This window comes from Phoenix dactylifera, chromosome 8, assembly GCF_051530095.1.
Source record: "Phoenix dactylifera cultivar Ajwa chromosome 8, Ajwa_hap1_PhDact_Kaust_v1.1, whole genome shotgun sequence".
NCBI classification, from domain to species: Eukaryota; Viridiplantae; Streptophyta; class Magnoliopsida; order Arecales; family Arecaceae; genus Phoenix; species Phoenix dactylifera.
In genome coordinates this window covers 28,286,034-28,302,350 of record NC_143197.1, presented here as the reverse complement: position 1 = coordinate 28,302,350, position 16,317 = coordinate 28,286,034, and the positions used below count along the sequence as shown (strand labels likewise).

The following is a 16,317-nucleotide window of genomic DNA, read 5'->3' as shown; positions in this document are numbered from 1 at the left end:
AATTTAGTTCTCTAATGTTCCATAGAGCTTATGGATAACGGAAGTTAGATTTCATCATTGCACCATACAAGTACAGATATCACCATTAGCACAAGAAATCTGCCGTCCTGGGTGGATGTCTAATAGAAATGCCAGCATAACAAGAGCTCAACAATCCTACATTAGAGATAGGTTGCATTCATACATTCAATTCTAGCCATTCGTCAACGACTCAATATAGTCTCTGTAACAAACACAATAGATTTAGCGTTTCTCCAAATACAACATTATCTTGCCAATGTACCATATGCACTCACCAGTAACATGAAACCTGACTCAAACACGCACTCGGACATATTTATTCACTAATCCTCCATTTAATACGAATATTAGATGAGGTAAGACTCATATAAAATTCTCGTAACCAAACCAGATGGCAAAACTGTTCAGCATAAATTCATTTGCAAAGCTCAGAGCAGGTGGATATTTCGAATATAATTGAAGGAAGCCATCAGTTGGACATAAATATAGGCTCATGGTCCAGCCTTGCGCCGTCCAACTCGAGCAACAAATCCAGCCTTGATGGGTGCAACTGACCTAGCAGAGCCACACTACAACAAAAGAAAATGAATCAACAGAGCCAAAAAAGGGGGAATTCAATGCATGAAACCTACCATATGTGACACAATCCAACATCAATACTAACAACTTCATCCATAGGTGGCAAATACACAGGGCGGTACCATAAAACAATCTAATTCCAGACTCCTAAAATTCTCAGTCAATAACAAACTAAACACAGTCACTTCTATTCAACAACACAATTCCAGAGTGCAATGTGACAGATCAGTTAGGTCTTGTCTGAACATGGAAGTTAAGTTGGGCTGGCACCTAGATATGCTATTCCAACAGTTTAATGTCGTGAACAGCACTGGAGCAAGAAGAGGCAACATTCATGCAATGGCAATGCATCTTCCAGCTCCAAAAAACTCGTTCCCCCAGCACTTTAATTATTGAAGGCCTAACCTCGTGACTTCTCATGGATGGATATCCAGATCAACAACAGCTCAAGAACAGGTCTATAGTATAGAAACAAACCATGCAGACTTAAAAAGCATGCTCTCAAAGCTCAGCCAGAAGCAAAATAAACCATGTATTCACTGATTAATATGAACTCACAAGCCTTAAATTATCTAGATTGCTTATGTATGTTTGCTCAAAATGATAACAATTAACTTCTTAAATTAATGCCAACCAAAAGCTTTAAAAATGCTTATTAAATGCACTAGGACTTGGTCCTACAATGTTCACAATCCACAACAGCTCCTTTTAGGCAGTACAAAAGAGCATACCTATTTTCCTTCTCCCCAATTGGGTTCGGTCAAATTTTCATGTAGTTTGTTGTCTAAATAACACTGACCTACTGGAGTAGACATTATTCAGAAACAACTAGAACGACAGCCTTTCTTCACAAAACTACAGTAATCTACAGCTTCAGCAGGATGCAAAAAAAAATAAAAACACATATGAAACGAAATAACACATAACAACAGACTATGCTAGTGCAGCCATGCAGTGATGCAGGGTCACCAGATAAAACCAGCACTACTAAAAAGTCAGCCCATCTAATCCTACAGACCAGATAAAAACTAACTTAACCCCAAGTTAACCCCAAGTTTCGGATTTCAGAGTGAGCAAAATGGGCAGGGTCACCAGAAAAAAGTCAGCATCATTTGAAACTTGCCCTATCTAACCTCAAAGACCAGATCAAAACTAACTTAACCCAGAAAGGCAACAACTCTGTAAAAAGTATGTTGTTTTCAAGTTGAACCAACATCTGAAAGTAGTCTTGTATCCCTTATAAAAACAATTTTGAAGTGACCAAGCCTAAAATTTTGTTTCAGATGGCCTCAGTAGAATAGCAGATTCATATCATGGAAATAGTTCAACCAATGTAGGCAAAGTATCTACTGTACATCATTGGCCTCTCCAAACAAATATGAGGAGAAAAGACAAGTCCACAAACCTAATGTATGATGAACTTGGATATAGGTGTAAAAGGACTAAGAAAATTTCTAAAATCCAACACCAATAATGGAGAGATTTTTTTGTCCATGTATCTGATCAACAAAACTATGCTCATGCACAAGCATGTTTGTATGTGGTTTGTAACTAAAGATTTTAGTTCCTTTTAAGGTTCAGCAGTTTCTTATAACTGTGATGAGTATAAACATGTCAAAATGTATCTCTCTTTTTTTTTTGTGTGTGTGTGTGTGTGTATATGTGTGAGCATGTAGATGAAACCATAAGCAATCAGCTACACCAAACCCAGGACTTGTTAGCTTGTTTTCAATGTACTTGTAATTGTGGATATTACGCTTAGAATAAAAACCCACAGGGGTAAAGCTCATTAAATAGCATAGCTGTTTCCAATATGCATACACATGCCCCATGTCATATAGCATAGCATATGCATTCAAAGGGTCTAAGCATATCCTTCAAAGTCATCCTTCAATGGGTTTATATTGTAACGAGCATCAATATCATAACAAATAACAGTACATAGGGTTAAAATCTCCAGCATGGGCTTCTTGTCCCATTGAATAGCATCCGGTCCACCAATTTCCACATCCATTACATTGCTTATTTGCAATACAAAAATGCTTCATTTTCACCTACTACAAAGCCAGTTCTTCAAAGGACAATCAATAACCATTGAATAGCATCTGGTCCAACAATTTCCACATCCATTGCACTGCTTATTTGCAACACAAAAATGCTTCATTTTCACCTACTATAAAGCCAGTTCTTCAAAGGACAATCAGTTCCATTGGAAAACCTAGATATAGATAGAGAACCTATAGATATAGATAGAGAACCGATAGAGATAGAGAGATAGATATAGACAAAGATATAGACAGAGACAGATTTATATGTACACGTATATGTATATATGTGCATATATATGTGTGCATATGTGTGTAAGAAAACAATGAAAACATTTTTTCCCATTTCTTTGACGTGGCCTCAGAATAAGTGCAGATTTTTATCACAAGAAGATAACCAAATAACGTAGGCAATAATTCTGCAGATCATCATGGCCTGAAACAGACATCTGATGAAAAGTCTAAGAACCAAAGTTATGAGACAACCAGTGTTCTACTGACCGAACAGAATTGTGTCTAGCTGGCAGCACATCAGTTTGATCCACATAAATCTGGTACCGACTGGCACAAAATGTAATGAACTACTCCAATTTATGTTGGACTCAGAAATTAGATCCAATTTTATTTGCAAAGAGTAACTCGACCAACCTTAGCACTTCTTAAAGAAAAACTATCTCACAAGGCCACAAGGCTAGAATAAACCTACACTGACCTCAACCATAAGCCAATCATGTCTAAACCTAGGAAAACCAGTCTTAAAATGTAATATATGGTTCAAATACAACAGCCCAACAGCACTTGCACCACCAAAAACGTGAAATCTAAAAAGAATTAAAGAAGCATCCAAATCAAACTTTAAATTTAAGGCAATTATAAGCTAAGCGAACTTCTACAACTCGATTAAGCAATGTAGAAAATATATCTCATAATCACAACAAACCACAGGAAACCGGTATATATGACCCTGGACCTATAATATGGTCAACATGGATACAAGTGTTGCATGCTGACACAGACAGGGTTGTTAGAGGTGTTCAACACCATGAAGTGGGAGCAAGAAAGATAATTACACACACACACACCCACAAGAGAGAGAGAGAGAGAGAGAGTGAGTGAGCGTATCACCTATAATATAGATGCATGTATGTTAGGGTTTTATAAATAAATGATAAGTTACTTTAGAATTTCTGATGGATTTTCATATCACATTAAAAGGTAAAGGTATAGATTATTTATTTATATGACTAGCAATCAATATGGGTTCAAGTATCCTCAAAAAGAAGCAAATTAACATCAACATCATCACCATGACCATATCCAATTGCAAGCACACTGAGAAATGCACTTGTTAATTGCATTGGAAACCTTGTATGAGCTTTAACCAAGAAGAAAGCAAAACTATAATGTGACAAGCATACCAGGGCATAAGTACAAAGAGACACAGACATGACAGACACACATGTCAACACAGTGATAGATAAAAGAGAGAACAAATAGTAGACCTTCTCTTGAAAGGGGGGGCTAAGAGATTACCTGTTCGCACCGCAGAAAAAAGAGACGGTTCTCTTTTGAGAGTATAGTATCAGGACTTTTGCAACCATTACATACGACATATTCATCTGCAAACAAAAAAGGTGAAAGATTTCATATGTTAAAGTTAACAAATCGTAATGTGGAGCAAAATACATAGCATCAATAAGTCTGTAATGAGATATACATTGCCAATGAAGAGACATTCATTGAATATCATCATACTATTCTATCCCTTGTACTGCACGGTTCTTCCCAATCCACAACTTGGCAGAACCAGCCATTTTCACCTATTTCTACCAAGTTCACCTGAGTATAAGCTACTTGCATTTTAGTCGTAACGCATCATGAATTATAATGGATTTTCAACATCTCCAGAATAAGCATATGCTTGTAACTTATGCATTTCAGAAATGAATGTGAAGTGTCCTCCATTTGCATCAATCATTAATTTTTTTTAAAAAAAAAGGTTTTATCTCTTCCTACTTTAAAGCACAAATTGCAAATAAAAGAAACCATTAATTTTCCTGATTAAGATTCCCTGGCTCACTTTGACTAAAAAATTAAGAAATTTCAAACTTGAGATCCTTAAGAAAGATGGCTTGGTTATAGAGGAATAAAGAATCTTGAGTGGACAAGAAATCATGGGATTTGAAAATTCTGCTCTGATTATAGGTTTTAAAGTTCCAGTATCCAGGGTTCTTCCTTTGCTGTCAAACTGATGAAAACATTCGCCTAAATAAATCCACTACTCTTCTAAAGCATCAGATCATAATATTTAACTTGTCACTACACACATATGGAACATTTATCATTGTACATCAAAAGGTTCTTTAACAGGAGATAGTAAACTTACTGATATATCGTCTCAATATTCCCTCAAAATTTTTAGGTGCAAATCTTCCCTTGATAACCAATCTCTGTTGGCCATCAAGAGATCCACTTGTTCCCATTTCAGCCAGTAAGAAAGTCATCACATGCTCTGGCTGCCTATGCATCCTGCAAATAGAAAGAACATGAACAGTGCATCTCCTATATTAATAACAGGGCTAAGTACTAGCATCAAGATAGAATAAATCTTACCAGAAGCTATCTGAAATGAATCGAAATGCCGGAATTACAGGCTTAAGGCTGGCCAAAGCATGTACCAGAAACTTTGACTAAAGTATTTATAATACAATCAGCTACAAATCATTGGTTGAACGCAAAGCGGGAAATAGATTTGATGTCCTATGCCCTGGATTAGATGTCTGTATTTCCACAGGGCTTAAAACAACAAAGTAATGTAATATGAATAAATAAATGTCTGAAACAGAAGAAAGCAGGAATCCAAGATGCGATATCAAAGGCTCTGTGCTTTCACTAGTTTGTATGTGGTCAAACAGTTGAACAATGAGCATTATTGGTCAACGCTTGATAGGGTTGAAAATGGATTGGATGCTGGTATTTCCATATCCATATCCACCTTCTTCCATGGACACTGATATGGATATTAAATAGATACAAAAATTAGTATCCATATTTGCTCTAAAAAGACATGGATATGAATTGGATATTAAGCATATTCATACTTGTTCTGAATGGATACAGATATAGGCAGATACTATTTATATGCATATTTTTCTATCCTACTAAGATATAAGTTGGATATTATTCAGATATAAACTGAATTTTTTTAGCAGAATTCAGTGATAAAAACTAACATTAATAATATAATTATACAGAATGGGAATAGAATTCATTATGCAGAGCAGCACCTAAGCACTAAGTATCCCCTAGTCTCCCACCTCAAGTCTTCTATCTTTTAGAACCATGTGCCTGGTTGAAATTATCTAGTCATGCAGGAAGAAGCTTAGTCTAAGAATTCCTGGTTAAGGATAAACCTTTTGTCAAGTAAAAGCTCTTTAAAAAGTGAAATGCGACCTAAGCACAACAGCAAGCATATCGGTGTAGTCCTCATATTTATTCAATCTACTACGCTTTACACATAAAATAAAAACCTTGACAAAGCCCAGCACAACAAAAGTGACTGGAAGTTCTATCTTTAGAAATGTAACTCATGAGCTAATCCTCTCTGACCTACCAATTCACTCTAGGAGAGGTTCATCTCCTTCCAATTTACTCACAAGGTAGTGTTAGGAACTTAGGTTATCATCTCCTCAAAATTACTTGAGCAAAACCCAATAGATTTAGAAATGAAAGCGCATTAGAGCCTTTGCAAACAAGCCAAACAAAATCAATTAAACTAAGGTACAATATAAAACAATATATTGACTCCTTTACAGCACAAATAAAGCAACAATTAACAGAAAAAGAAAAAATGTATCAAAAAAAAGAACATTAAGCTCACTACCATAAACTTGCTGATCTACATGACACAATTAGGGTTTGTATAAAAGCATAAACTAACTAGTGAAAGGATTGCAATGATTCTAGAAAATTCGCATCCACCTTTCACCATCAGTGAACCAATACAATGATCTCTTCCTCCACAGCTACTAAGAATTTACTCATTCAACTTAGACAAGAAAGGCCAATACATTATACATTATATAATTTGTAAAATTGTTGTGCTAGGTCCCATTTCAAATTCCATAGAATATTCCTTTCAGGAAGTTATGATCATTACTATGTAATGGAAAAAAGCTGAAGTGTCATACTCTAAAGACATGTAGGACACTTCATAGCAATCCATCATAATCGTGAGAATTATAATATTATGAGTATAATTAACATATGCATATATCTGATGAAACTCAATAATCTTATCTAGGACCAACAAAAGCAATGAGAAAAATATTGGAAAAATTGAATCATACGTCTTGCATAGGTCCATGAAATTCACAAAGACAGTCTTCTTAGTTCCTTCCCTAAGAACTTGTGGCGGCCTCATCACTGTCCTGCGCCTATCTCCGGCAAGATCGGGATTATTCTCACGTAAGATATTGAATACTCTATCCAGAAGCTGCATAAGCAGAACATAGAATACATAATCTTTATAACCATAAAGTAAAAAAAAATAGTTAGGAAAAAGAATATATAGATGCATGTGCACACATGCCTGGTTGCCTGCACCCACCCACCCCACCCCACCCCACCGCCCACAAAAAAAAAAAGAAGAGAATTAACCACACACACACAAAAGTTGGGGAAAAACATTACATATGCAGGCATGGTTAGTTACAATGCAGCCGAATAGTTATGTTTTGTTATTCAAAACGATTACCGATCGATAAAAAGTATTGTACTTTAGAGGAAATCTAAACCTTGTCTATTGAAGCTTCCAACAGAGGTTGCAAATCCCTAGTTCCTTCCAGCTCATTTCAGGCAAGTTTGTATATTCATCGATCGATAAAAAGTATTGTACTTTAAAGGAAATGTAAACCTTCTGTCCATTGAAGCTTCCATCAGAGGTTGCAAATCCATAGTTCCTTCCAGCTCGTTTCAGGTAAGTTTGTATATTTATGAAAACATATGAATACACATGATAATACATAAACCATCTTAAGTCACTGATAACATTAAACCAGCAATAATAACTTTTTCTAGGATTAAGCCAGCTTAAAACACAAGATAATATGCTTTTACTAACCAAATCCACTTGATTTATTAGCCAAATCTGCTTGACTTATTATGCAATGGAAAGCAGACTTCTGTAATCACAAGTTATTCAAGTCTACCCAAGGTAGCTGCCTAGTACAGCGTATAATGCACCTAGTGTTCTCATTCACATTGTCACATTCGATATTCCACATTAGAATAGTCACTTGATTGACTCTTTCTTGTACATCTCATTGGACAACTTACTCATGTCAAAGCTAGCTAATTCATTCGAACTCAATTATGAATGATGTAACCATCTCTTCACCCAACCAACAGACAAGACTCAACCTTCTTTGATCACATTAAAATCCAGAGTAAAGATTAATCAATGCTATAGGAGCTCTAGATATATTGTTTAAATAGTCTCACAAAGAAGCAACTAAAAATTTATTTTTGAAGAATCAAATGTTCAAAAACTCACGATTAAAGTGTATAATTAGCAAACAAACAAACATGTAACAACTGAAATGTCTATGCAATTTAAATTCTAGGATAGCGAGAAAAATGTGAAAAAATGCATCATCTCTCTATAGCTATTTGGAATCTAACACCATATGGATTCCCAAGTGTTTTAGAATCTTGCAAAGTTAATATTTAGTTAGAGAAAATGCTTCCCACTATTTAAAAAAGAAGCACAAAAAATTACAATAGAGCATGTACATGTATTAAATTCAACCCAATAAAATTAGTTTCTGCCAACACTACAAAACTGGTCCTTCCGAATCAGGATTGGATCAGAACTGGAAGTTTCAAACAGAGCTTCAAGACTATGTTCTCTTAACTATATTAAATATTTTACATTGAAGCTATGAAAATGTTAAAAAAGAACTTGTGCTTCACAACATATACTATATCAAGACTTTCCTTCTACCTTGTAGTCTAGACTCCAAGTAAATTATGCTGAATTTCTAAGTGCGGTCTAATCTATCAATATTCTAATGAACAAAAATTGATGAGATGATAAGATATCAAGGCAAAGAACAGCAACAGCCTATAGTTAGCACTAAAATAAGAACAATGCACAATCTTCAGGCCATGTAATTGAGCCAGCATTCCAAAGATTGGCTATTTCCATACAAACAAATGCAAAAACGAATCATCATTCAGAAATTTTTTTTGGACTCAATTTGTAAAACTGTTTTCTGAAGAATCCTGTCTAAAATTTTAGAAAAGTTTTCATACTCATATCCTCACTCACTACCTTCAGCCTCCAATACTGTTGCTTTCTTAGAGATGAACCCAAAATGTTGATATCACAAAATGATACAAAACAAAAGGGAAATAGGAAGAAGTGAACACACCTCTTCATACTTATAGTCTCGGTCAGTGCCTTCCCAAGGATAGCGTACACCTCCTAGAACAATGCCCTCCCCCTCTTCATCCTCTCCAACACGGTTGCCTGGAAGACATTAAAATTGCTGCTTGTTTCAAATTAATGCTATAACAATAAGATATTGCAAATCTATTGTTAAATCAAAAACACAAAGAGACAATCCTTGGATTTATATACAGTTCAAATAACAATTTCTTAGCCAATATGCAACGAAAAGTCAAATGAGCAATTTTGATGTGTGAAACCTCACCATCATGGTTCTCTCCAGCATCCCTATTCTCATCATTCGAAAAGTCAGTTTCCACCTGGAATGAAAGGAGACCATAAAGCCAACAGATTCTGCAGAAGAACACTATCTGCAGGAACTAATGCATGCCAACTATAATTTAATCCACGAGCAGACTCACCGGCTTCTTTTTCTTCTTCTTCATCCCCACAAAACTAGTCTCCAGATCATCAGAAACTGCTTGACGATGTGCATATCAAATACCAAAATGCAAGAACTTCAATAAAGCTAGAGTTTTTCAAGAAAGTACTAAGAACCATTTTTTGTCTTCAAACAGACCTGACAAGTCATCAGTCTTTTCAGCTAATTTATCCATCTCTTCGGTCGTGTCTTGAACAACTGGCTTCTTTTTCTTCTTCTTTCTGTTCGGATCAAAAGGAGCCAGCTGCAAGAATATGACCACAAAAAATAGTATTGAAAATCATTACAAAGCAGTCATTTTCCCTTCAAAAAATGCTACATACATTAAATCAGAAAGCATAAATCTTATTGATTTCTACTGCAGAACAACAACAACAACAACAACAACAAAAAATGGAGAAAACAACACAGAGAAAATAAAAACAAGAATAGAGGAATAAATCTTGACGCCTCGGAACATAACAAAATCAAGAATCAATTGAGATGGGAAGCAAAGATTATACCTCTGGTACCTCTTCTTTAACATCGGCTGGATTTTCTTCAGCCATAACCCTCAAGAACTAAACTGCCGAAACCCTACATAACCAACAAAAACTACAATCTACATCAAATCTTGTTCGCAAGTCCAAATACAGAAAGGGAACGAACCCTAGGTTACCCAAAGATAGTCCAATCGAAACTCCTGAATCTTTAACTAAATCGATCCAAATCACCGGGAGATGTCGATCTTGTTCGGATGTAAAAGAATAGAAGAAGAAACGAAGAATACCTGGAGAGAAAATATGGAAAGAAATCAAGAAATCGCCAATCGAACTATTGAGGATAGCGGAGCGCTCCGAGCGAACGAGCTATCAAAATGGGCAACTCGGAATATTTCGCAGCTTTGGCGTCGATGAGTGGAGGGCAAGGGTTACAGCCTTACAGCTGGTGAGGGTGCGGACCGGGTCGGGTTCCGATCCGGGTTCGGCAACGGCACCCGACCCAAAATGGTTTCGGGTCCATGATATGGACCCAGACGTTTAATAGGAGGAGAAACGTGACGGGAACATGCAATGCATGCAAGAAAACATCTACACTTACCCACAAAAAAAGAAAAAAGAAAAAAAAAAACTATTGCGAGAAGAAAATTTTCGATTGATTTCTGCTTGATTAATATATTTTAATTTCGAGACATGGCATATAAATATCCCATGTGGTTTAGGGGGAAAGAAAAAGCAAGAACAAGAACAGCAGTTCTGGGCTAAAGATTATTCTTTCTAAGTTGTCATCTCTTATTCCTATGGATTCCAGCATTTTATATTTCAACGTTTAATAGTTAATACTACTTCGGCTCTTTCTTTTTGATCCAAAAACAAAAAACAAAAGGAAAGACTCAGTTCAAAAATTAGATTCTTCCAATTCTACCACAAGGTTGGCCGCACAGTTAGCATGTTGGTTAGCTTCATGAAAAACATGGGTGGCCACAAAATAGGAGGAGAATTGGATCGTTATGTTCTGGTTGCTCTCAAATAGCAGATGATCCAAGATTTTGTCCACTTCAGCCAAATGCTATTCGCATGGCGCTGTTGGTTGCATGTATATTTCTCTGTTTAGGGAAAGCCAAATAATTAGATGTACGTAATATATGAATAGGAGGCATTGTTGGATCAAAAGATGGGAGGTTGAACAAATGTGAATGAAGACTGTAGATTGTACTGTAAGCATAGTGATTTCAGATACAAGTTCTACTGACTCGGATTTTACTGAACAAACCTGATAATGAGTTACAAACTGGCCTCTCTGCCCACTATGAACCAGTCTTATTTGGGGTACAATCTTGGTCCCTTTTTTATGAGGGTTTCCTGGCCTGAAGATTGAGATTTCATGTGCCATTTATGCCATCAAATGTCGAAAACTGTTCTGAGAAAACTCTAAGAAACAACTTGACAACTCCCTAGATAATGCATCCCTTACACTAGAATTTGGGCCCATTATATACTCTACCCGCCAAATTGTGTTGGCTCTTATCATTGTTTCATATTGTATGCACAGTTTATGAATCTCAGAAATTATATCTACAAACTATTTGAGCCTCATGGCCCTTAAGCCTAAGTTGCACTGTGGCATTACAATGCGTCCAACTATGAGGCATATGTTCGTATCGCCTTTTTCTGTTAAAAAAGAAAAAAAAAAAAAGGCCTCCATCTAGTCGTATTTAAGAAGAGGTTTATAACCATTGTTATTGTCACGCCCCCGACCCGAGATTGCGAACCGGGGGTCGCGCCAACCGCCACACACCCGTAGGAAACTCTCCCCACGAGCATGCAAGGCATCTTCACCAAACATCTCAATTTTATAAATCTAAATTAATTTAACTGAATAAATGCAATCTTATTCCATTGACTGATTCAAGTCATAAGGTCTCACAGTTCTAAATACGCAGCGGAACAATAATTGACCAACATGCAAAAACCTAATTCTTAAAATGACAAAACCTTGCAAAGTCCAATAATCATGATAAATGTCCATAATAATCAATTCAACTTAAATAACCCTAATCTAAGATAATTTGGGCCACAATTCTTCTAGTCGCTCTCCCATTTTGAATCCCCAATAGTCTAGTTCTCGGAATCTGTAAAACAACAAGAGATGGTATAATGAGCTAAACAGCCCAGTAAGTAATGAATACTCTAACTAGATAAATCAAGCAGTAATATGTGGAAAATAAATATAAATACAGTTCCAAAGTACAAGTCAAATATGTCTTAAATTCATAAGATTCTTTTGAATGTTTCGAAATTCTTTCACATATTCAATTCATCTTATCGATCCTGGACTATGACCACATGTTCCCTGTGGCAGGGTCATCAACACCGACTAATCTTCTTGCGGTGAGTCCTTCAGGACAGTCAATTGCCAACGTATCTGCCCCCATTGGCAGGGTCCTCAATATAGCCAGGTCGAAGTTCAGTTTGTTCTCTATAAGTCTATTTCATATTTCAGTTATATAAAAACAACATACAGTGTCAAAACCAAATGTCGTTCATATCTCAATTTCTTTTAATTTATCAGATTCAACTCAACAGCCAGGAACTATGACCACATGTTCCCTGTGGCAGGGTCATATCACCGACTATTCTTCTTGCGGTACCAATGTATTAGCCCCCATTGGCAAGGTCCTCAACATAGCTCGATTGCAAGTCTGAATCTATTTCAAGTCATTATCTTTTCTTACATTATTTTCAGTGTTTCAAGTCGAAAAATACAATGTCAGAGCAATTAAATACAATTCAAACCAGAAGCAAATACGTTCAATCAGAGTCATACAATATTCTAAAAATATACATATAATCCATGCATCAAATTCATAATCACAAATAATTCGATTCGTAAAACAGATATTTAGTTTGCCGATAAATCTAGTAAAGAGGTTACATCACTTACCTTGCGAACGCGATCCACAACAAATCCAATTAATTCCGCAAATCCCTCGCAGAACCTAATATTCAAAAACCATATTTTCTTTTAAAATTCATCACAATATATATATAAAACCTAAATTTTAACATTCTCCCAGGGCCGACCCTGCCGAAGTGTCTAGCACCCCGGGTTCAGGTTCGGATCCGGGTTCATACCCGTAAACCACCCCCTCTCTTTATTATTTATTTATTATATTTTTTTTTCTTTTTCTTCTTTCTTCTTTTCTCTTTTCTTTTTTTTTCCCTTTTTCCTTCTTTGCTTTTTCTTTTCCCTTCCTCTCCTTTTCTTTTTCTTTTCTTCTCTTCTTCTCCAGAAACTTCTCCCGACTTCTTTCTTCTTCTCTCTTCTCTGTTTCTTCTCCTTTCCCCGCTTCTTCCTTTCTTCTTTTCCTTTTTTTTTTCTTCTTCTTCTTCGGTGAAACAGGGGACCCCATGACCTTTGGTGAAAGGTCAAATCACAAAGAAAGAATACTGTTCATTAGACTTTCCCTCTTTGATGCATAAAGTAAAATGTAGTTTGTTGTATTTACTTAAAACTAGGTCCATAAGATAGAGTTGAAGTTGCAAATAAATTCCCCCCAAAAAGAAATGGGATCGCAAATGAGGTAGTATAGCAGAGAAATGGGAAGGCTTGGATAAGATATGGCGAAGGTATTGAGTCTAACCAGTGAGCTGAAACTTGTAGTATACATAGGACCACTGATAAGATTTTCAGTTTAACTAATGAACAGTAGGCTTGATGTTGGTGTCAAGGCAGGTCTGTGGGATAGGATATGTTCGATAGTTATTTACCCTAATAATTAGCACTACCCGTTGACTCTTAATCTGATACTTTTCTTTTTGGTACAAATCTAATGGTACCTCTGTATTAGAACAAAATTCTTTAGTCCAAGATGCATATTGATTCAATTGGTGAAGTAAAGGTTCGCCAAACCGATATACTGGGGGTCGTACTGATCGGTTTGGTATGATACTGGTATTGTATCGTACCGACCTAACGTGCACTGGACCTAAGGGGACGAAGAGGGAGAAGGGGGAGAGGGAGAAGTAGAAAGGAGAAAGAGAGGGGAGGGATGGGGACAAAGCCGCCTTGGTCATCGTTCTCTTCTAGAGAAAGAGACTAAGAAGGGAGGACGAGCTGCCATTATGTCCCAAGTCCTATAAGATGATTTCTCCAGTGATAAAAATTATTCGGATTTGGGTTTTAATCATGTTTTTGTTATTGGTAGAGAGAATTTGCGCTCTCCTTGCTTTCTTTCAATTATGCTCTCTCTTATATGGGCCCCACTCTATTACCAAAAATTCTATACTTTTCAGGCGGTTACACTCCTTGGGAGCCCAGGTTTTCTCATTATATATAGTGATCAATATCAAGATATATCACGAATATATTGGCTGAGATGAAAGTTGGAAGGTGGAGAAATTTTAAAAAGAAACAAGATAATTGTAGATCCTAGCATTAGATGGAAACCAAAAATTGATATTTCAATCATTGGACATTTATTTTTTTTATATATTTTTGTCAAAGTTAATTTAAGATAGTAAAAAGAATATGATTGAAAAATTTTGATCGACTTTTATTAAAAATATATTAGTGAATGTTCTAAGATATACTTGTTTATACTGACCTAGATAATAAAAAATGATAATTTTAGATATATTAGATTGATAAGCACGAGGACCAATATTCTAGATATATCATATTTATAAGTGCATGATATCAATATAAGATATAATCCCCTCTCTTCAATTCTAAGATAAAAAACTTCGATATGAGAATTCTAAAATAGATATTTGAAAAATTTGAATATTTTTTATTTTCTTATATTAGCCATCCACAAGTTAAGGAACTCGGTAATAAGAAGCTAAATATAAGTCGTTAGATGCAAAGTTCTCTCTCTAGCCAACTAGTCAACACTTCTACTTTTTTGTAATTGTCGTAAATGCGCACAAGCTAGCATTATGATGGATATCATATGAAAGAGTTGAAACCTGCAGCATTATTATACTGCATTTAGTGCACAAGCATGCATGATTTTTATTGCACCCCCATTGATAGATAATTATCGCACATTTATGAAGGTATATATTATAGAACTAACATAGAATCCAAACATGTGAATTTTGTTTAAGCTATAATAAAAAGAAATACTGCATCCTTTCCATGAAAAATTAATATTCTCAATATGGCATATGATGGGTACGTAGAATTGATTAGCGATTAGTTCATGTGCGAAAATATAGGCATGGAGGGGTCATTGCATCTTAATGAGGTGCTTATTTACCGCAAAACACGGCATGTTGCCCAATTGCGAGGTTGAAGACATGCATATTTGATGCAAGAGTAGAAGGGCAAGCTTATTTATTGAAGCTTTCATCATCATACAACAAACACAAACACACACACAAAAAAATTCAATTCGTGACGCACTTGTCTCTCCTAAGTACTTAGTTTTCATTACAAATCACTAAGTCCTCCTCAGACATTGAATCCTAGAGATTGACCATCAATTGATGTCAAGATCATTTGGGAGGAGTATTGCGCATCCTCCTTGTCTCCTCAAGTTTTTTTTTATAAAAAAATCTAATTCAAACACATAGAAGCATCAGCATGGAATGATGAGTTGTATTTTCCCACCAAATTAATTTTTAATTCTTCCAGGTACACAAAGTGAGGGAAGCAAAATTATGCACATTTCAAAATAATTAAGCTGGATCATGCTATTTTCTAAAGCCAACATCAAAATTTGAGAAACAAGCACCTAGACGCAAGAGCAAAAATAGAAAGCATACAGAATTTAAGACTGGTAAGATATGAAATGATTTGCACAGCAAGATCCAACCTACAAACTTGCCATGTGTCATAAAACATTTCAAATGAAGAACTAATATAGTTATTATAATTTAAATTGACTGAATCGTATCAATGACTCCTTACCTCTGATGTGCAGAGAGAAACCATCGCCCTTGGACTTCGCATCATCCAATCATGCATGAAGGAGAGCATATGCGCCTTCAAAATCTCTTAGGCCCGGAAGACCCGGCGAGACTGTACCGGCGAAGCCGCTCAGTTCGGCTCAGCCAGCGAGTAGCGCGTTCTCGGGCATTTCACCGAACACGCTCCGCGCGTCGCGGAGGCCGCCGCCGTGCCCCGGCCGGCGCCGATCGGAGGTGGGAAGGCGCGAAAGGATAGCTTTCGATAAGCCCAAAACAACGGTGGAGGCCGCGCGGCGCGTCCATTAGTTTCGGGGGCCGCTGGAAGATTCTAACCGAACCGGTGGAGGCCGCGCGGCGCGTCCGTTAGTTTCGGGGGCCGCTCGA

General features: G+C 36.4%; 1 protein-coding gene, 1 long non-coding RNA gene and 2 other non-coding genes across 5 annotated transcripts; all 4 read right to left on the bottom strand.

The window, feature by feature from the left end:
* Nucleotides 1-217: 217 nt before the first annotated feature.
* LOC103706238 (eukaryotic translation initiation factor 2 subunit beta) lies at nucleotides 218-10,439 on the bottom strand. Of its 2 annotated transcripts, none has more exons than XM_008790288.6 (10): nucleotides 10,308-10,439; nucleotides 10,042-10,114; nucleotides 9,677-9,782; nucleotides 9,519-9,574; nucleotides 9,362-9,416; nucleotides 9,080-9,177; nucleotides 6,995-7,140; nucleotides 5,032-5,174; nucleotides 4,179-4,264; nucleotides 218-590 (listed from the first exon to the last, which is right to left on the bottom strand). In XM_008790288.6, the coding sequence occupies exons 2-10, from the start codon at nucleotides 10,084-10,086 to the stop codon at nucleotides 513-515; spliced, it is 813 nt and encodes a 270-aa protein (XP_008788510.3). In that variant the 5' UTR covers nucleotides 10,087-10,114; nucleotides 10,308-10,439; the 3' UTR covers nucleotides 218-512. The 2 variants fall into 2 exon arrangements, with proteins under 2 accessions (XP_008788510.3, XP_026660151.3); XM_026804350.4 differs by having other exon boundaries at nucleotides 10,042-10,132; nucleotides 10,308-10,429.
* Nucleotides 1,883-1,967, bottom strand: LOC113462675 (small nucleolar RNA SNORD34). Its single transcript, XR_003385590.3, has one exon. It is a non-coding gene; the product is annotated as a small nucleolar RNA SNORD34 (small nucleolar RNA).
* Nucleotides 3,000-3,085, bottom strand: LOC113462674 (small nucleolar RNA SNORD34). The gene has a single exon (XR_003385589.3). It is a non-coding gene; the product is annotated as a small nucleolar RNA SNORD34 (small nucleolar RNA).
* A 1,448-nt stretch (nucleotides 10,440-11,887) lies between the features above and the next one.
* On the bottom strand, nucleotides 11,888-13,680 carry LOC148702798 (uncharacterized). Its single transcript, XR_015968356.2, has 2 exons — nucleotides 12,962-13,680; nucleotides 11,888-12,149 (listed from the first exon to the last, which is right to left on the bottom strand). It is a non-coding gene; the product is annotated as an uncharacterized LOC148702798 (long non-coding RNA).
* Nucleotides 13,681-16,317: the final 2,637 nt, after the last annotated feature.

Bases quoted from the DNA above. Each gene is read 5' to 3' on its own strand.
- LOC103706238 (XM_008790288.6), bottom strand. From the start codon at position 10,086: ATGGCTGAAGAAAATCCAGCCGATGTTAAAGAAGAGGTACCAGAG. The intron at 7,141-9,079 runs GTGTGTTCACTT...CTGCTTATGCAG, and splicing joins GAGACTATAAGTATGAAGAG to CTTCTGGATAGAGTATTCAA. The intron at 4,265-5,031 runs GTAAGTTTACTA...TTTTGTTTGCAG, and splicing joins AATATTGAGACGATATATCA to ATGAATATGTCGTATGTAAT.